Source organism: Brienomyrus brachyistius, chromosome 13, assembly GCF_023856365.1.
Source record: "Brienomyrus brachyistius isolate T26 chromosome 13, BBRACH_0.4, whole genome shotgun sequence".
Taxonomy (NCBI): domain Eukaryota; kingdom Metazoa; phylum Chordata; class Actinopteri; order Osteoglossiformes; family Mormyridae; genus Brienomyrus; species Brienomyrus brachyistius.
The window spans coordinates 24,299,346-24,316,699 of NC_064545.1; the positions used below are offsets into that span (position 1 = coordinate 24,299,346).

Genomic DNA, 17,354 nt, shown 5'->3' on the forward strand with positions numbered 1-17,354 from the left:
ACCTTCAATTAAACCTCTTTAATGCAGCACCCTTCTGTCCGTGGTCCCACTAAGCACCGGACACGGCTTAGCAGGATCAGCGTGGCAGACTGATGCGAGGCTTGTCGTCACGGCGACAGCCATCGATCGCCGGCGGATCGGCAGGGTGTCCCTGGGGGGCTTCGGCGCATCTGTGGCGACAGTCGAGGGCGCAGACCCCATGGTTCACGCTCCAGTGATGGTCGCCACGGGAACAGACGGCCCCAAGGCGTGGCGGAGAGTGAAGAGACAGCGAATAAGCAGAGAGGTACGCCTGACACTCAGGAGACAAGCAGCAGTGTTATTTAAAGAGGAGAAAAGAGGCTGAATCAGTATATTCTCAGCGTAGATTTAGATACAGAGAGTAGAGAGGCAACCCCTACGTCAGCTGGCCGACTCTGCATGCTTATAACCGAAGACATCAGTGCCAACATTTCTAAGAAATTACAGGAAAACCTGCATCCAGCACTACAAACAAGTCACGCCCAAAGCAGCACGCCGCTCCGGATTCCTGTACATTCCATATCTGCGTCTGACGATCTTTCTCACCTGCATACATTAACATAAATTTACATGCATTTGCATAATATGTAATGTATATTGCATTACAAACCGCAGTGGCTGACCTGTGATTAAAACCCACAACAGCCTGATCAGAAACAGAAGCTCCCTGTCACTTGGCCCTTACCTGCCATTTTCATTCATTTTTTTCAGTGTTTCGTCCTCATTCTAATACCGATTCGGCTTGGAATTTCCTTTGTGACCGTGTCAGCATAACATGGGACATCATGCTCTGTCACCACCAGAGGGCTCCATTTCCAAGTTGGCATACATGTCAGCTCTAAGAAGATCAGTGTAATTTAACAAAGGTTTAGAAAATACTCCTTCTTGGAGAATCCATGTGTGACAGTTTGAAAAAGGCAGGTCACTTTACGCTGAAGCATGACCTGCTGCGATTCCTTTATCACGATGTCACCCTTCATTTTGTGCAAGGAGAAGGCAGCATATCCTGGCCGGCACACGGCATACGGCAGAGGAATTCCCAATCTATTGCAGGACATACTATAGACGATCTACCGGACCCAAACGCAAGAGCTGCGACTGCACAAGAAAACCAGTGCAATACAGGGAGAACATGCAAAATCCATGGAAAGTTTGCCAGATAAGCAGAAAAATACACCAGTCATACAACTGGGTCATTGTCCCTTTAAGAAACACCAACGGCAGCAGTAATTACTCAGAAATAAACACAGCAAGCAGAATGGCGCAATCGCATAAACCAGGTCAGGCAGAATTCAGACTTTACAGAGTCCCTTGTTGAAGCCGAGCCGCTTCGCCCTTTTTTAAAAGGCAGCCATCTGGGCTTTGTTAATCACGCCACATCAGCGGACACTGAGCCGCCGATTAGTCACTGGAGACCGAATCCGAGACGATTCCGGCCCCCGTGCCCTCGGTCCGTCCCAGGTCAGCTCTGCATCGGGCCGAAAGCAAGCAATCGCACGGCATAAGGCATTACACGGCATTACGCACTCTAAATAAAAGCACCTGAGACTGAATCTAAACCCTTGAATCCCAAGCAGTAAAACTAACCTCTTGAAGGGAAAATCTCTCAGTGCCTCAAAACTAGTCAGCCCCTACATGATATCAGGAAAACACTTAAATGCTAAGAAACGAGAGAGTCAACACAGCTTAATAAGCTAACAATCTTAGCAGGAGGATCTCAGCTGGGCCATGTGTAATTAGAGAGGAGCCCTTTGAGTAATTAAGAGCCCCTCTCTGCCTGGGGGGGCTCCTGCCTTACACTGCCTCCCCAATGGCTCCGTACTCCGAGGACTGCAGAGATTGGGCACGTCACATATCTTGAGGAGGCTTTTTTCCCCAATTAGGCCTGTTTTCTTTAAAGCAGAAGTGTTGCATTATACGCCGTTTCTCAGTACCAAGGGCACAAAGACCATACTCGTGGTCTCGGCAAGGCCGGTCTTGCTAACATGACTCCCAAGAGCGAATGTGTGGCACAGTGAATTATGGGATTGATCTTGTTTGGTGTGGATGTAACAAATGCATCCTTGATATAGAACAAAATTCTGCGATTTTGACCGTCTTCTGTACATATGGTTTTCAATATTGGAATGATTTCAACAATGGAAGATGACATAAGATGAGGACACAAGAACGCAAGCATGGTCAAGTAGGCATATGGAGATTCACAGATGCTTTTTGAAGAACAAGAATCCATCCCGCCTCTCCCAGAAGTTCCGGGAATCTCCTCAATGATGCGCAATGTCCTGGAAATCTGTCATTCTGCGTTGGTAAAGTTAGCCAGTGAGAAGTTGTACTGCCATACTGCCACCTCAACCCCCTTCCCCAGCCAGACCTAGGCTTGGGCAGTATCTGATGTTTAACACCTTCATATCGTCCAGACATTATACCGTGGTATGTGGTATTTTAAAAAGCAACACTATTCTGGTATTTCCTGGTAAAATTTGGCAGGGGGGGGGGGGTGTGGTATACCCAAATTACCAGAGATACACTATAGTGCTGTATTCCAGTAATACCACCCAAGCCTAGACAAGCCCCTCCACCTGCCCTGAAATCAATATGCCTAAGGTGGGATGTGTGCTAATCAAGACATAAACAAAAACAAGATTCAACAAATCCAACATATCTTAAGAAATAATTTAACTGAACAGAGCTTGGGGTGGCATGGTGGTGCAGTGGTTAGCACTGTTTCCTCACACCTCTGGGACCCGGGTTCGAGTCTCCGCCTGGGTCACATGTGTGTGGAGTTTGCATGTTCTCCCCATGTCGTCGTGGAGTTTCCTCCGGGTACTGCGGTTTCCCCCCACAGTCCAAAAACGTGCTGAGGCTAATTGGAGTTGTTAAATTGCCCGTACGTGTGCATATGTGAGTGAATGGTGTGTGAGTGCGCCCTGCGATGGGCTGGCCACCTACCCTGGGTTGTTCCTTAGGATAGGCTCCGGACCCCCCGCGACCCAGTAGGATAAGCGGTTTGAAAAATGGATGAACAGAGCTTGATAACAGGACAAGCAATTGGTGAGCCTTTAGGCTTGAGGTAAAAGAGCAAGACAGACATCAATGATTATTAAATGCTGAGTCTTCAGCCTGCGTCCGTATAGAGCAGTTAGCTCAGAGCTCAGGGAGAAGCAAACACTGACCTTGCATTATTTATTGTCTGATCAGAGAAAGGTGGACTGTCCCTCTGTATGAAGGGTCATTCACTTTATTCAGACTGTATCCTTCATTAAGGGACACACACACCTTCTACTGAATATCATTAAATGTTGTAAAAATATGGTGATTCCAAGAGTTGTACTGTAAAGAATAGGGCAGGTCTTGGTGTCCAAACATTTGGTTTATGCTTGGCTGTGTACCCGCAGAGAAGGCAGGGACAAGGCTGCACTGGGAGAGCTCTATAAAGACACATACATTCACAATATGTCCAGATAACTGAATGAGGCTGTTCACATTACCTGTCATTGTATATTACAACCTTCAGACGCTAGAACAGGAGAGTGGCCTCCTGTGACCTTTAGTACTCTAATGAAATGCAGAAGCAGGGCTCATGGACAGACCCAAGGCCTTAGAACCAGAGCACTGAGGTAAAACATATATTCATGTTTCGCAGCGGCACAGAACCTCGCATTCTGCAAGTGGGACCTGGCTTAGTTTATCCCCGCGCCTAGGGCATTGTAAATACCATCCACATTTTAACACAAAACAAGATTACAATGGCAAAAAGACACCACTGCAGGAAGGCGAAGCAGGTCACCTGCCAAGTGATGGATCACTGGAAATCCCTTATAAGGAAGAGGCTGCTTTTCCTGCTATGGGACAGATGTGTAGATGCAAAGGACTAGATATTAGGGCAAGCAGTTACCATGACTTCATCAGCCTAGAAGCAGAACCACAAATGCGGAATTTAAAATTCACTGGCACATCCAATCAGATTCGTGCGATTGGCATTGACTGGCATAAACTGATCATAGCGTTCATTTAAACCTATACTTGCCGTGGTAGAAACTGGATTGAGAATCACTGCTCTATGCTATGCAAACATTCGTTCTTTGAGGGACGGGACACCCTTGGTTATTTGCGCTAAGTGTGTGAGCGTGTGTGTGCCAGTAATTGTGTACTTGACGGGACAAATGGGATAAAGCCAGCAGTATTAACGCAGCATTTCAGACACAGCGGAACTCAGTTTGTGGCACTAACATAAAATCCGTTGCCACGGCAATGTGATTGCCTTTACCAAGTTACGCTAAAACTAAACGAGGCAAAAGAAGCCATTCTGATCAGCCTCAGCAAGAAATTATAGGGAAGGATTTAAGTGAGCTAAACATTCATTCATTCAAATGTCTTCAAAGCATCGCTCTCATGTGGTTTTAAGTCTGAATGACAATGCACTTGTGATAGTGAAAATGAGAATCACCGAAGGACGATGTGGTCACGCCTATGTCAGTCCTCCTTCGGCACGAGACTCGTGAATGAATATTAGCAAACGAGCACGGTGCAGGTGAGGCAGATCACCGGACTGCACTGACTGTGCCCTAGAACCTGCGTCCAGGAAGCTCCTCGGAATTTTGTCAACCCGTCAAACATATTTGTGCACATAGATCAAAATAAATGTGGCTTAAAACATGCCAAAAGAATGTCTGAGGAAGCAGATTAGGCGGAAAGTATTGCTCTACTTGATTTTGCCCAGAAATCTTAACATGCCCAAATCAAATCACTGATATTCAAATTACATCCGACCTCCGTTTTCCCGTAGGTGAAGACAAAAACCAAAATCGCACCCTTTTGTTGCTACCATGCGCCACCTGCTGGCCCTCAATATGTACAGCAGAGGGTAAAGGTTTTATTGCTGTACCGTTCAGCAGAGAGAAATGGAATAGTAGCAGGTTAGCTTGGAAGGCAGTGGCTCTCCTGTAGTATAACCACAGCCTGTAGGGGTCACTGTCTCTCACACAATTGTTTCCTTTCTACTGAAGTTTCTTTTAGGCGAACTCTGAAGGAGGATGTTTCCTAAAAGCTGTGTAAGACACTGCCAGCTCCTGCGAGCACTGCTGTCATATGCCATCGGTCTCTTGTAGGGTACATGAAACAAAAATTAATATGCAACTATACGACATTTCAAGACTCAGGGAAAAAGACTGACCACACAGCAGCCTGACCACCCCAGATACCACGAACTCCTGCAGCAGAGACTCACGGTACCGGGAAGGACGCTGCCCACCCACCGAGGAACACCTCAGGGGTGCTGCTAGGAACAGACTGCCATTAGGGACATCACCAAGGAGTACATCATCTGCCTGATAAATAAGGCAGGACGTCCTGTAAGAGACGCATGGGAGAGACTCGTACCCACAATGCACAGCAGTAACGGGGAGCCCCTCTATCCTCACCTGCAGGGCTAATGACTCCGAGATGGGAGCCGTGCATATCTGGACTGTGCCGTACCCATGGCGGAGAGCCAAGGAATGTGAATGGGATTGTTCATCAAGGAGTTGGGGGGGTGTCAGATAAACACAGTATGGTACTGAGGAAGACGTTTGATATCTACAGTAAAAACCAGCTTCCTCGAATCTCCTGGAAATTAAAGCCCAGCTTTAGATGCCCCATAAAGTCGCACGTCCACCGAAGAACAATCACAGGATCACCGAGCAACGTGTGTTAAGGTCAATTTCTTTTTATTAGCTGTACAGCAATACATTCTCCACCGAGCCTCTCACGTCACCCTGCGCCCCCCCACCCCTAATAAAGGTCTTTATAATGTCTGCTTTCAACTACTGAAAAAAGTCACACAGTACAGCTAGGTACAAAAATGCATCAACCTATATTTAAGAGCTTAACAAAAAGCAATTTTAAATGCAATTACGTATCGGAGGAAACTTCATTCTGAAAGAGCAGAAAATGTTCCGTAAAAGCAGGTGTTGTTCAGCAAACGCTAATTCGTACAGGTATCCTTCCAGCTTCCTCATTGGACTTGATTATTCTTTACATTTGTTCAAAGACCCCGTGGCCACAGCATGTGACGTGATACCAACGTGCCAGGGATACAATCATACTCCAAAAGCAAAAAAACTAACAAAAAAAAAAAAAGAGAGAAACATCACCTTAATAAACTGCTTCATCTTTACTATAATTTTCAGTTAAAAGATTTGTAGCTGGTTAAATAAAATACCTCTGTCAACACAGTAGTTTGGAATTAAACAGAAACCATTATTTTTCACAATCACCCCCAAAATTTGTGTGAAGGCTCTTTCTGGGTTACACTGTGTTTGCGCGCGTGTCTGACATGCACCCAACCTTCACATCTCAACAGCTTGTGGTCAGCGGACTCCAGAGCTCCTTAAGAGGTCAGACAGGAGGATTGCACCCCCTGCAGGACGTTCGGAAAAAGAACACCCCCCCCCCAACATTTACACGCACTCACACGAGTGACTGACCGCTTTACAGACAGAAGTCCCAGAGCTCCTGTTAAAACCTCATTCTTCCATAATGTACAAGGTCTTCCATCACTAGAAAAATGATTAAAATGTATGGCATAACAAAACAAATCGAAAATAAAAAATATATTTACAAGCAGGATTAGCCAATATTTCTATTTGTACAATGGTCATAGCCTTAAAAGTACCAGTGGCCGCCTTTGCCCTCATTCTATAATGAATCTGTATTTAGGAAGAGGCCTAACCTGGACAAGCAAGCATCAAATCGCACACAAAGGCATCTTAAGCAGGAATCCCTGTCCCAGGTGACAATGGGGGGGGCATCCCCTGTCTCTTGCTAGGTTCAAAGAAGAGTGAATGCAAGGCCATGACAAACATTAAGGGCATCGTGTTTTGCTGGTAAATTTATAATGGAGGTCACCATGAAGTCATCGCCGTCCTGTGCTCCTAAGACAAAATTCACCTGTCGCCCTCTCTCACCTTTGGGACAAAGCAGGAGACCGATCCATCGTCTTACACCAAACTCAAAAATGCTCAAAAACTCATCTTGTTAGAGCAAAAGGAAAAAAAACAAAAATAATAATAATAAAAAAAAAAACATTGCAGCAGAGACTGTATAAAGGGGCTTCTTACAGAGTCACTGAGTGGAACCTCAAGAATAAAATGAAAGGGGAGGGAACAGTGAAAGCAAGGAAGGTTCGGAAAAACAGGCAGAACCAATCTCTCAATGTACTTTGGGCAGAAATCAAGACCCAGAGACAAAACTACGTACAAAACAGGGAGGTTTGGGGAGGGTCTGTCGGTAGTCGGACACAGACGGGAACAGTGACACACACATCACCGGTCCATCATGCTCAAGATCATCTCAGGCGTGAGGTCGCCGTTGGGGGCGGTGTCGACCATGGGCATTTGCACGGCCTCCCCCTCAGCCTCAGCCTCCTCTGCCTCTGTGCCTGCCTTCTGGGCAGCCTGCTCGGGCTCCGATTCCTTCTTGACGATGATGTTCTCGATGGCGCCCGTGCTCTCATCCTCCACCTGGATGATGGCAGCAGCTAAGAGGCAGAGAGATGCAAACCAGGTCATCAACCAGGAATGAAACGCCTGACCAAAGAAAGGAAACTGAGCCTCAGAGGTTTCCAGTTCCCAGAAGTGGCCCCCCAAGCATGACATCGCACAGCAAATGCATCAACCCCCAGTCCCATGAGGACCACTCACGTGGGGCTGGCTTAGGCTTGGGCGGCCTGCCTCGCTTCCTCTTCACAACCGGGGGCATGGGGGCCGGGATTGGAATAATGGGCGGCGCCTGTTCCACTTCCATCTCAGCAGCGAGCAGGTCCTCCTCATCCTCCTCTTCGACATCATCCATCTCAGGTTCTCCATGAGCGTCTACAAGAGAAGGCGAGTGAGATCACGACGCCTCCACGCTGTGCACTTGGGGGGAGGAGCCTCACCGCTGTCGTCGTCGTCATCCTTCCTGGATCGCATCTTCCTCTTCCTGCCCACCCTCTTCTTCGGAGGGGCGCCGTTCTCGCCGTCAGTTCCTTCCGGGCCCATGCAGTTCTCCGCGTGTCTGGCCATGGTGTTCTGCAGAGGGGACGTCACGAATGTCAGCGGCCGCCAAATGCCCAGCCCACCCAGAAACCAACTCGTCAGTCGGGGGCCGAGTGGAGGCCCGCAGTGTGGCCCCGCCCACCGGCGCCCGTACCCTGCGCGTGAACGTCTTGCCGCACTTAGTGCACACAAAAGAAGTGGGTACGAAGTTGGGGTCGTGGTAGCGACGGAAGTGCATGTCCAGGAGCTGCTTCTGCCGGAAGGTTTTCTCACAGTGGCTGCAGGCAAACGGCTTCTCCCCAGTGTGGGTCCGTCTGTGCATCACCATGTGACGCTCCTGTCGCCCGGGGGGGGGACAAGAAGGAGGTGGTCGTCAAGTACATTCATCAAACTACGACCATTTGTAGTCGTGTCATAGTCTACCTTTAGTTTGGGTATGTGTGAATAAGGGGCAGCTGGGCGGAATTCAAAGGCACAGGTGTGAGGAAGCCAAGGGCAGCTCCATGTGTGGCGGATGCCTTTGATCTACTCTGAGGAGCTGAGCTTCAGGACATAAAAGTCACACTTCCGGGGCGTTAATTCTCAGAGACGCCGGCAGAGCGGCCTCACCTGTCGACAGGCATAATCGCACTGGTCGCACTTGAAGCGCTTCTCGTTCTTGTGGGACTTCTGGTGCTGGATGAGGGCGTAGCGCTCGTGGAACACGGCATCGCAGTAGCGGCACTTCCGGCCCTGCTCGATGTACGAGTGCTGCTTCCGCAGGTGGACCCCTGGGTGGGCGCACACACACAATGAACAAACGTTTCCCACGGAAGCTCACTCCCTGCCTCTGGGTCACATTAACACACCGGCCCAGACCCCGCGGCGATGCTGGCAGCTCACCCAGGTCGCTCTTGCGGGCGATTACAGTGTCGCAGTGAGGGCAGTGGAATTTCGCCACGTTCTCTGTGTGCTTCTGCAGGATGTGCATCTTCATGGTCCCGCTCTGTGTGAAACGGGCGTGGCAGATGTAGCACTCGTACGGTTTCTCTCCTGCAAATTGAAGGGAAACACCAAGCGTTTTTCCCCCCACCTCCTGCAGAAGGTGCAAAGTCATCGAGCCCCAGTCGATCTAGCCTGACACAAACGCAGACCGAAGCATTCAGCGGGCCGACGGGTTCACACGCAGTGCTGCGAAAGCAGTTAGTGTCACTGCCCCAACGCCCCCAAAAACTGGAGGCCAGGCCCAATGTGTACGAGAAGGTGGAGGTCTGACCTGAGTGTGTCCTCATGTGTCTCTTAAGCTTGTAGGTGTCTCTGCTAGCGTAGCTGCACAGGCTGCACTGGAATGGCCGCTCCCCAGTGTGAGAGCGGATGTGCCTTTTCAGCTTACTGACCTGGAAGGCACAGACACACACACAGACACACACACACAAAGTAAGCTTACATCTCCCTCTGGAGCCCTCTTCCCTTAACAACAGCAAAGTGCGTCTGGTCAAGGCTGGACCCTGCCAGGAGCATCTTGGGAGACGGGACCGGAGCGAGCCTGACATTCACCTCCACGCTGGCATAGTCACACATGGAGCACTTGAAGGGTTTCTCGTGCGTGTGCTTGTAGCGCCGATGCCGGACCAGCTCACCGCTGGTCACGAACGCCATGTCACAGTCCGTACACTTGTGTGGCCGGGTTCCTGTGGGAGAACACCATGTCAAAACTGCACCAAACCCGAGAGACTGCCTCAGTGGACGCTTCCTGAAGTCGGGGACGTTACCCGTATGCGTGTTCAGGTGGTTCCTCAGGAGAGTCACGGTCCTGAAGGCCCGTCCACACAGGTGGCACTTGTGCGGCCGCTCGTCGGTGTGACTCTTCATGTGACGGTCCAGGTTGGAGCGGCGTGGGCAGGTGTAGCTGCACAGCTCACATTGGAACGTCTTCTTCACACCTGGTTCAAGGGCGACCCGGGACCACATTCACAGAGCTGCGAGGACAGCAGGATCCTAACCAAACCCAGTAGGGCTGCCCACTTAGGGCCCTCTAAGGGCATTTAACAGAAAGACGGCAGCATCTCTTCTGGTAGACTATTTCAGGGATGTAAGAGGCCACACATTCACCAAATCCTCAACAAGATCCGACAGCCTTTCATACAAGCTACTCATGGCCTACGATTTTATAACTTAACTGCCTCCATGTTGCTGGGGTGATGCTGCTAAATGTCAGTCTAACCTTTCTTCTTGATTTTGGTCGGTTTAGGGGGCTTCATGTTGCCCACCACTTTCTCTGCATTGACTTCAGACAACAACCCCTCCTGCTGCTCCTCTTCAAAGTCATAGACGGACACATCCATGTCCTTCCCCTCCTCGGTGTTGTAGCGCAGTTTGCTCTTCTTGGTCTTTTTGGGCTTCCGTATAGGGGGCTGGTAGTCAGGGTCCTTAGCCCAGGATGGATCCTCATTTGGCTGCTCTGGTGGCTCTTGTCCCTGGAGCTCATCCTGTTCCACGGTCTCCACCTCCCCATTCGCTCCCACCTTCACGACCTGTCATGGAAGCAATTAAAACAATTGGTCTGTGCATTTCCAAAGGCAAAATTGTACCTGTCCATTCAAGATCTCCTTGAAACAGACTGGCGAGTGGCTCAGCAGGCGAAGTCCCTGTGCCTGCGATTGAAAGATCGCCATGTCAAGCCTCCGTAGAACAGTCACATGTCTGTGGGCCCGTCAGAAAGGAAAAGAAGACGGGCTGGGCAAATAAAAAAAACAATTCCAGTGTATCTGCACTCACACTTGCAGAAATGGCAAATAAACTAACGAATCTTTACCCTCATTTTTAGGCTTCTGTTCTACAAAGCCCCTCTTTAACTTGCACGTCAACCCAACACAGACCGCACAGGGTAGAATTTTTAACAAGCACTTTCCTAATCTAAAGTAAGCAGCCTGACCTGGAAGCCCTCGGGCAAAGGCAGCGTGTGGCAGATGACAGGCTCTCCATCCTTGGGCATGGCGGCAGCATCCACAAACGTGCCCTGCAGCTCATCCACTACAGCGCCCGTGCTGACGGGCACAGCAGACACGGGCACCTGCACCAGTTGCAGCTCCCCCAATCCCAGCGGCTGCTCCTCCATGTTCACCACTTGCAGTGTGATGATCTGAGTCTCATCCACCGTGGTGACTGTGGCCTCGTGGCCTGTCCCCGGCACACCCACGGTCGCGTCGGGGTGTACCACTGCAGTCTCCATCACCTCCGTCTTCATCTGTAGCAGGGCTGGATCCAGGGAGTCCATGACCATCATCTCCATGTTGCTGTTCACCACATCCTGCACCAGCTGTTGCTGCTGATCCACCACCGCCAAAGACCCGTCAGGCTGCTGCTCCACCACATCCATGCCCCCTGCCTGGCCGTGCAGCAGCTCCACTGCCACCTCCTCCTCGTCGTCCACCCCGCCTTCACGGCGCCGCTGGTACGTCTTGCATTCCTTTGCTCTGAAGGCATCGCCACCTTCATCAATGACTGTATCGGTTGGCTCGCCTTCCATGATTACAACCTAGGAGCTGCACACAAAGCAATCAGCATGAAATTTTAGTTTGTGGCACAATGTCTTTAACACAATATCAAATCTGACGCTCGGTAAATGTCAAACCAATGAAGTCTTCAGGAATGTCAAATATACAAAAGTTACCTACAAGTACACACCCACCCACGTACAAACTTTTAAGACAGTTAATTACTCCAGTGTCTGCTTGAGTAGGTGATGCTCAAATTTCACGACTAGTGTGAGGATTCTTATAAAACTGAGACTGATCTTCCCCAAAGGAAGAACAGAGTTAAAGCCAAATAGGACTGATGTGTCTGAATATAAACATTTTCCAATATTGTGCAGCAGTAATATAACAAAATGCTTTATTTCTCGTCCCTGCCATCCTGATCTTGTATCTATTCTTCCGCCCAGTCCGCAATTAAATCTTCGGTCTCTTCATTTGTCCACGCATCCATTACTATTACGTTCTTTAAAACTTTGTTTATCGTTGTTTTTTGAGTTCTCTCTTCTCCTACACGGTGGTTGTGTTGCGCTTCAGAAGCAGACTATTTGCCTGACCAATCAACGAAGTACCAAGTACCAAACCAAAGTACCCCAGCTGGTTTGGCACTTTAGGAACTGGTAAAAGACCCTTAATCGAAGGAATAGGGAAAATACCGAAAAGTACCGTACCGGATGCGGTGAGAAGAGCGCCCTTTGGCTCTGTAACTAACACGCTGATCAAAATTAAACTTCTGGGAGATATATCAGAAGGGGGCGGGGGGGTTCGTTCATAGGTCCCAACCATCCTGTACATCGGCACAAAACTGTACATCTCCAGTGTCCATACTGTACAGTCATTCCCCATTAATTAAACACTACGCATAATCAAAGAAAGACGCCCAAAGAATGAATCGGAGTTGCACTAATGCAGGTCCCACCGAAAGGAGACTAGTTTACCGCTAAGTACAAGTAACTCCAAGCGTGTGAATGCCAAGTACTGTCCCGCCAAGACATGAAATATGGCGCGTTTTGGAAATTAAGCGCCGAAGCGGGTACGGTTCCCTAAAAAACGTGTTAGAGTCGATCCGTCACAAAACAACAGCGGTTTGACTGTCCGCGCCGGGACTGGACAGAAAAAAATGCAACTGAATGTTTTTGCAGGTTACCAGCCGGGTTGTAGAGGGAGCTCTCGGCTGATCGCGCCCCTCTCTCTAGCTGCCGCCGAAGCTTGTGCGCCGCAGCCGCCCCAGTGCCGCCTCGCAGCCGCCTTGAGGGACACGGAGACGCCGCGGAGGGCATATTGCGAGCAGGATCGAGCAGTGGGATCACTTTCGCCGTGCCCCGGAGGACATGTGCGACGCGTTATTTTTTTCCCATATCTGGAGATAGCCTGACTGAGATGGTCTACGTGTCAAAACGAGCTGCGCGGTTCCGCAACTCATCGGGCGCATATTTGGTGCCAATTTCTTGACCAAATGCAGTTTTGGGCAACAGATTTGACGCCGCATGACTTTCTGTTATAAAAAGCAATCTGCGCCAATAATAATGGAATCTGGTATACGAAAACGGCGACGCTGCGGTCGGATAACTGTTACAGAGGCCGAATGGGACTGTTTGGGATCCAAACCGAGCTGGGCGCGAAAAACAACAGAGCAACTCGCAGCCTCCGAAAAGGACTAAAAACGGCGCCCATATGTGTATTTTTACATGTGTAAGGGCCCACCGAGGCAGCCGGCAGTGCGGGGGGATCCCGACTCTTTCTCGGTCTCCCACGAACCCGCGGGTTTCTTACTCTAAAGAGCAAACAAAGAAAAAGAAAATGGACGCCTGGCCTAAACATTTCCTCAAAACAACGGAGCTGTTTGAAAATGCATCTGTGGCGAAATGTCGGTTAATACAGAGCAGAAAGACGAAATAGTTGAACAATATCCCCAACTTCTGGGTTAAAAATGTTTTTTGCTAAATTTTCGATAACGATAGAGGGAGACAAACACCCCCCGCCAGCCGCCAGAACCGGGAGCCCCATCGTGACACCTAGAGGCCGAATAAAGCTCCTGCAAAAATCCCCGCTTTTCCCAGAAACTAATGCGGTTTTACCTGCTTTCTTCCGCTTGTTTTCCCGTTAATTCCGAATGGAAGCCAACCGTTCGCTCCCTTTTCTGTCGACGATGGCAGAAAAACGCACCCCTCTTCTCCGGCGGTTTTAATCCTCTCCCGCTTTAGCAGAGTAGGCTCTGCACAAAATGGCGGCCTTGCGCCAGTTAGTGCGCATGCGTCAATGTGTACGTCCAGTTGAATGGAACGGGGACGAGGGGTGGCTCGAGGGAGGGGTGGCGCGGGGCATTGTGGGGAGTTGTCATTCGCAGCGGCACTTTTGAATGACTTTTGAATCACAGGTGGTTCCTAGAAGGGACATAGCTGCACGGGTGGTCGATAGCCCTTGTATTTGAAATGCATTTTTAAGACCCCCGTGCAGCTAAGTTTGCGGCTGAAGCGAAATAGAATTTTAAAAGTTCGTGCTCTTGACGAGATCGCGGCACTGCGATTGGCGTTTGACTGAAAATTCAGCTGTCACTCAGCAGCCGACAGGTTAAAAGGAAAGAAATTGTATATAAAACAACAAAGGCTTGCTCACAGTCTCATACATGGAGCCAAACCTGAGTACAGCATTGGATGCTGCTTGGACGGGAAAATGGAGAAGATAGCAAATGACGCCTTGGAAAGCACAAAGAAGAGATGGACAATGTTGAAATGGATAACAGCAATAGGTCACGGAGGATGAAGATTCTGAAGAGGAAGCCATATTCGTCTAAAAATGGGCAAGTGTGCTGATCGTCATCCGAAAGTCAAGAGCATGGAAAAGATGGACAGAGAAGCTGGCGGTGATCCGGGAGGTGTGGGGTATTGGGGTTCAGACAGCCTTCCCTATGTACACAATCCTGGCCACGATGTAGCAGTAGAGGAGCGCCTGCTTCCATTCAGAGGTAACTAGCATGTTCTTTATTACTGCTCTGCATTGATCTACATTGCTACAACAGTTTATAGCTTTTATTACAAAAATCATCATTGTGTAAATAATTTTAAAGTCATCACAACGTATCTTTTACTTCTGTTAATTAATGTATATATCAATTATATATATCGATTATCAGTGAATCGTAACAATCATTTATTTAATGCAGTTACTATATTTGTTTATGATTTATACTTGAGTGGTAACTGCGTTACTAAGGAATAATGTTAACTGTTACCAAGAATATTTGTTTAGAGCATTTATCTGTTTGGTTTGTTTGACAGCAAATAAGTTGTTGCTCTATTTGTTCTTGCAGAATGCTGTCCATTTAGGCAACATATGCTAGTCAAACCAGGTAAATATGGGATCAAACTGTGAGCAGCTTGTGATCCATAACCCACCTATTGCTGGAGGATCCAAGATCCAAAGCAAGTCTCTAGGGAAACCAGAAGAAAAGAGCCTCGCAAAGTGTGTAGTGCTGGACCTACGGGATGGGCTCAGGGGGCACAAGAGCTACACAAAAAAACTCAGCATGTTGGGCACTGTGTGCCACAGTGGACAGGGGCTGCTCTCTGCCCCGCTCACAAGCATGGTATCCTGTTTGGCAAGAAGTCGGAGATCAGTGGAGGAGTTAGCCTTCATAACTGCGCGAATGCAACTCCTCAGACTTTCTCTGCAGCTCGGTGGCTTCCAGAATGGAGAGGGTGGCAAGATGAGGCACCCCCCCCCCCCACAGGGCAAAGGAGGGAGAAAAAGGTGCTGCATGAATCAAGAATGGCATGTTCCAAGTGTGGCCAATTAGTTTGTAAGCTGTCTTATGGAATTATTTGTAAAAAGATAAAAGCTTTATATACTATTTGAGGTCAAAATCTCCCCAAGCAATATGAAAGGGGGAAGGGAATTTTTGATTAAAGTTGAACCTTTGTGCATTTTGGGCTAAACGTATCAAGGACTGTTTTTATTCTGACGTCTTTTGGTACTCTAAAAATGTAGTGATGTTGTTTTGGGTCAAACTGACCGCACAATCATTTGAATATGATCTTGCAACATTTCATTAAAATTCCATGACGAAAATCCCTTTTGTCATCTCCAAGTGTTAGAGAAAAGAAAAACAGGACACAAGTCTTTGTTGCAACATTTTGTAATAATAATCCTGTTACATTTATCAGGCAATATCTTTGTCAATATACATTTTATAGAAAAAAAGTATATTATTTGTCTTCTATGCTGCACAATCTGTAAATCATTTAGAAAATGAAACATTTTAATTCTTCCAGTAGTTTTCCCTCGTTCTACTGTGACTCAAAAGTCTTTATTAAATAAAATGTCTGTTGTAATATTTTTTCACTCGTTATTGTTACTTCAGGCACTTATAGATAGAAGACTGTATAATTTCAAAATTGCCTAAAATGTCCATCCAGGTATGTTCAATGCCTTTCTGGCTCTACAACACAGCCAGTTTGTCTTATAACAGCGCTGTGAATAGGCCCCCTCTACTGGAGCCACACTGACATCACAACAGTTACGGGCCATGGGTCGCCCATTGGTTTCCAAGGGAACCAGACAAGCAGCTATCAGTCCACAAGTGTGGAGTCTGTCACTCATGAAAACTGGGAATAGATTGTCTCCTATCTTTATAGCAGAAACAGTATTCAGTTGATTAGCCACTGCCACAAGACTGAAGAAATGCATTATGGGTAATTGATGTCAGCACCAAATAACGATCTGCTTTTAATTGTGTAAATTTGAAATATTGCTAAATTACAACATGAAAAGGTAAAATGTGTACACCTTATGTGAAATACATATGTATATTGTTAAAAGTAAATATGATAAATTATGGCACTGATTATTTTATTTATGTGGCTAATTGGTGAAACAAACTCCCTGTGTAATTAGGAAGACCAGAATTCAACATTAATGTCATTTTGTCATCCTGAACAAGCAAATCCTCCTGAAACTCCAATAGCTACTATGCTTCCTTGAAGCTAACCACCTTAATCGGAAACTCAGTAGGAATTCTTTGCACATTTCCCATGGTGAGAGCCACACCCTCCTTTCCCCTGAGTGGGTGTTTTCCCCGCCTGTCCATCCTGCTGTCCAATCATCATTCATGCCACAGTTTGAGGGCACAGCTCCTGGTACAGCCTTTGACAGACAGGTCTTATCATTTCAGAGGGTAGCTACTACAGACCCCAGCTAAAGGCAGTGAAACAATCCCGCTTCACTTCTTCACAGCTCGTAAGGAATCAACAGCATTATTACTTTGTACTTATTTACAATGTCATCTCCAGTAACAGTATGAGACAGAACCATGTCATTGTGGAAGACACTTCTGCCATTCTAGGCCTGGCCATCCCCAGATGCACTCTGGGGGTCTGTACAGACGGTGAGTGAAATGGTCCCTACGGAAACAACACTGTCACGTTCCCTGTGCCAGCCTGTGCCAGCCTGTGCGCTGGCGTATGCAGGCAGCAGCAGCACACTGCTCTGGGCTCTCTCAGCACGCACAGCGCTTTCTGTGGTCCCGGCATCCCCGTGGCACTAGAAGGCGGTGCTGGCCATGCTGCCCGGGGCAAACAGACGGGGTATGGCACCTTCAGAGTCCTCCACGTGCTGGTAGGCTAGTCTGCCCTCGTCACCTAGGGAGCAGCCGGAGACAGGAAGAAGAATATTTCTTAATTATTAATGAATTGTTTAATTGCTTATTAATTAATTGCTTAATTAATTGCTGCACTGACTTGCTGATATATTTCATTGTTCAGTTGTATCCCTTCAGTCAGTCCATCAGACTCAGTTCAGAGTGTCTGAC

General features: G+C 48.1%; 2 protein-coding genes and 1 long non-coding RNA gene across 7 annotated transcripts in view; 1 reads left to right on the top strand and 2 right to left on the bottom strand.

Moving 5' to 3' along the window:
* Positions 1–5,701: 5,701 nt before the first annotated feature.
* Positions 5,702–13,783, bottom strand: ctcf (CCCTC-binding factor (zinc finger protein)). Its single transcript, XM_048972358.1, has 12 exons — positions 13,627–13,783; positions 10,951–11,560; positions 10,240–10,549; positions 9,788–9,958; positions 9,573–9,706; positions 9,292–9,412; positions 8,919–9,068; positions 8,646–8,806; positions 8,191–8,373; positions 7,937–8,069; positions 7,701–7,871; positions 5,702–7,537 (listed from the first exon to the last, which is right to left on the bottom strand). The coding sequence occupies exons 2-12, from the start codon at positions 11,542–11,544 to the stop codon at positions 7,323–7,325; spliced, it is 2,343 nt and encodes a 780-aa protein (XP_048828315.1). The 5' UTR covers positions 11,545–11,560; positions 13,627–13,783; the 3' UTR covers positions 5,702–7,322.
* Positions 13,784–13,785: 2 nt separating this feature from the next.
* LOC125705962 (uncharacterized) lies at positions 13,786–15,881 on the top strand. The gene is made up of 2 exons (XR_007381800.1): positions 13,786–14,513; positions 14,859–15,881. It is a non-coding gene; the product is annotated as an uncharacterized LOC125705962 (long non-coding RNA).
* ripor1 (RHO family interacting cell polarization regulator 1) overlaps positions 15,668–17,354 on the bottom strand; it is a 56,189-nt gene continuing 54,502 nt past the window's right edge. For all 5 annotated transcript variants that reach the window (XM_048972357.1, XM_048972356.1, XM_048972355.1 and 2 more), the window contains exon 22: positions 15,668–17,184. In XM_048972357.1, the coding sequence (XP_048828314.1) occupies positions 17,087–17,184 (98 nt within the window). In that variant the 3' untranslated portion in view covers positions 15,668–17,086. The remainder of the gene's footprint in view (positions 17,185–17,354) is intronic.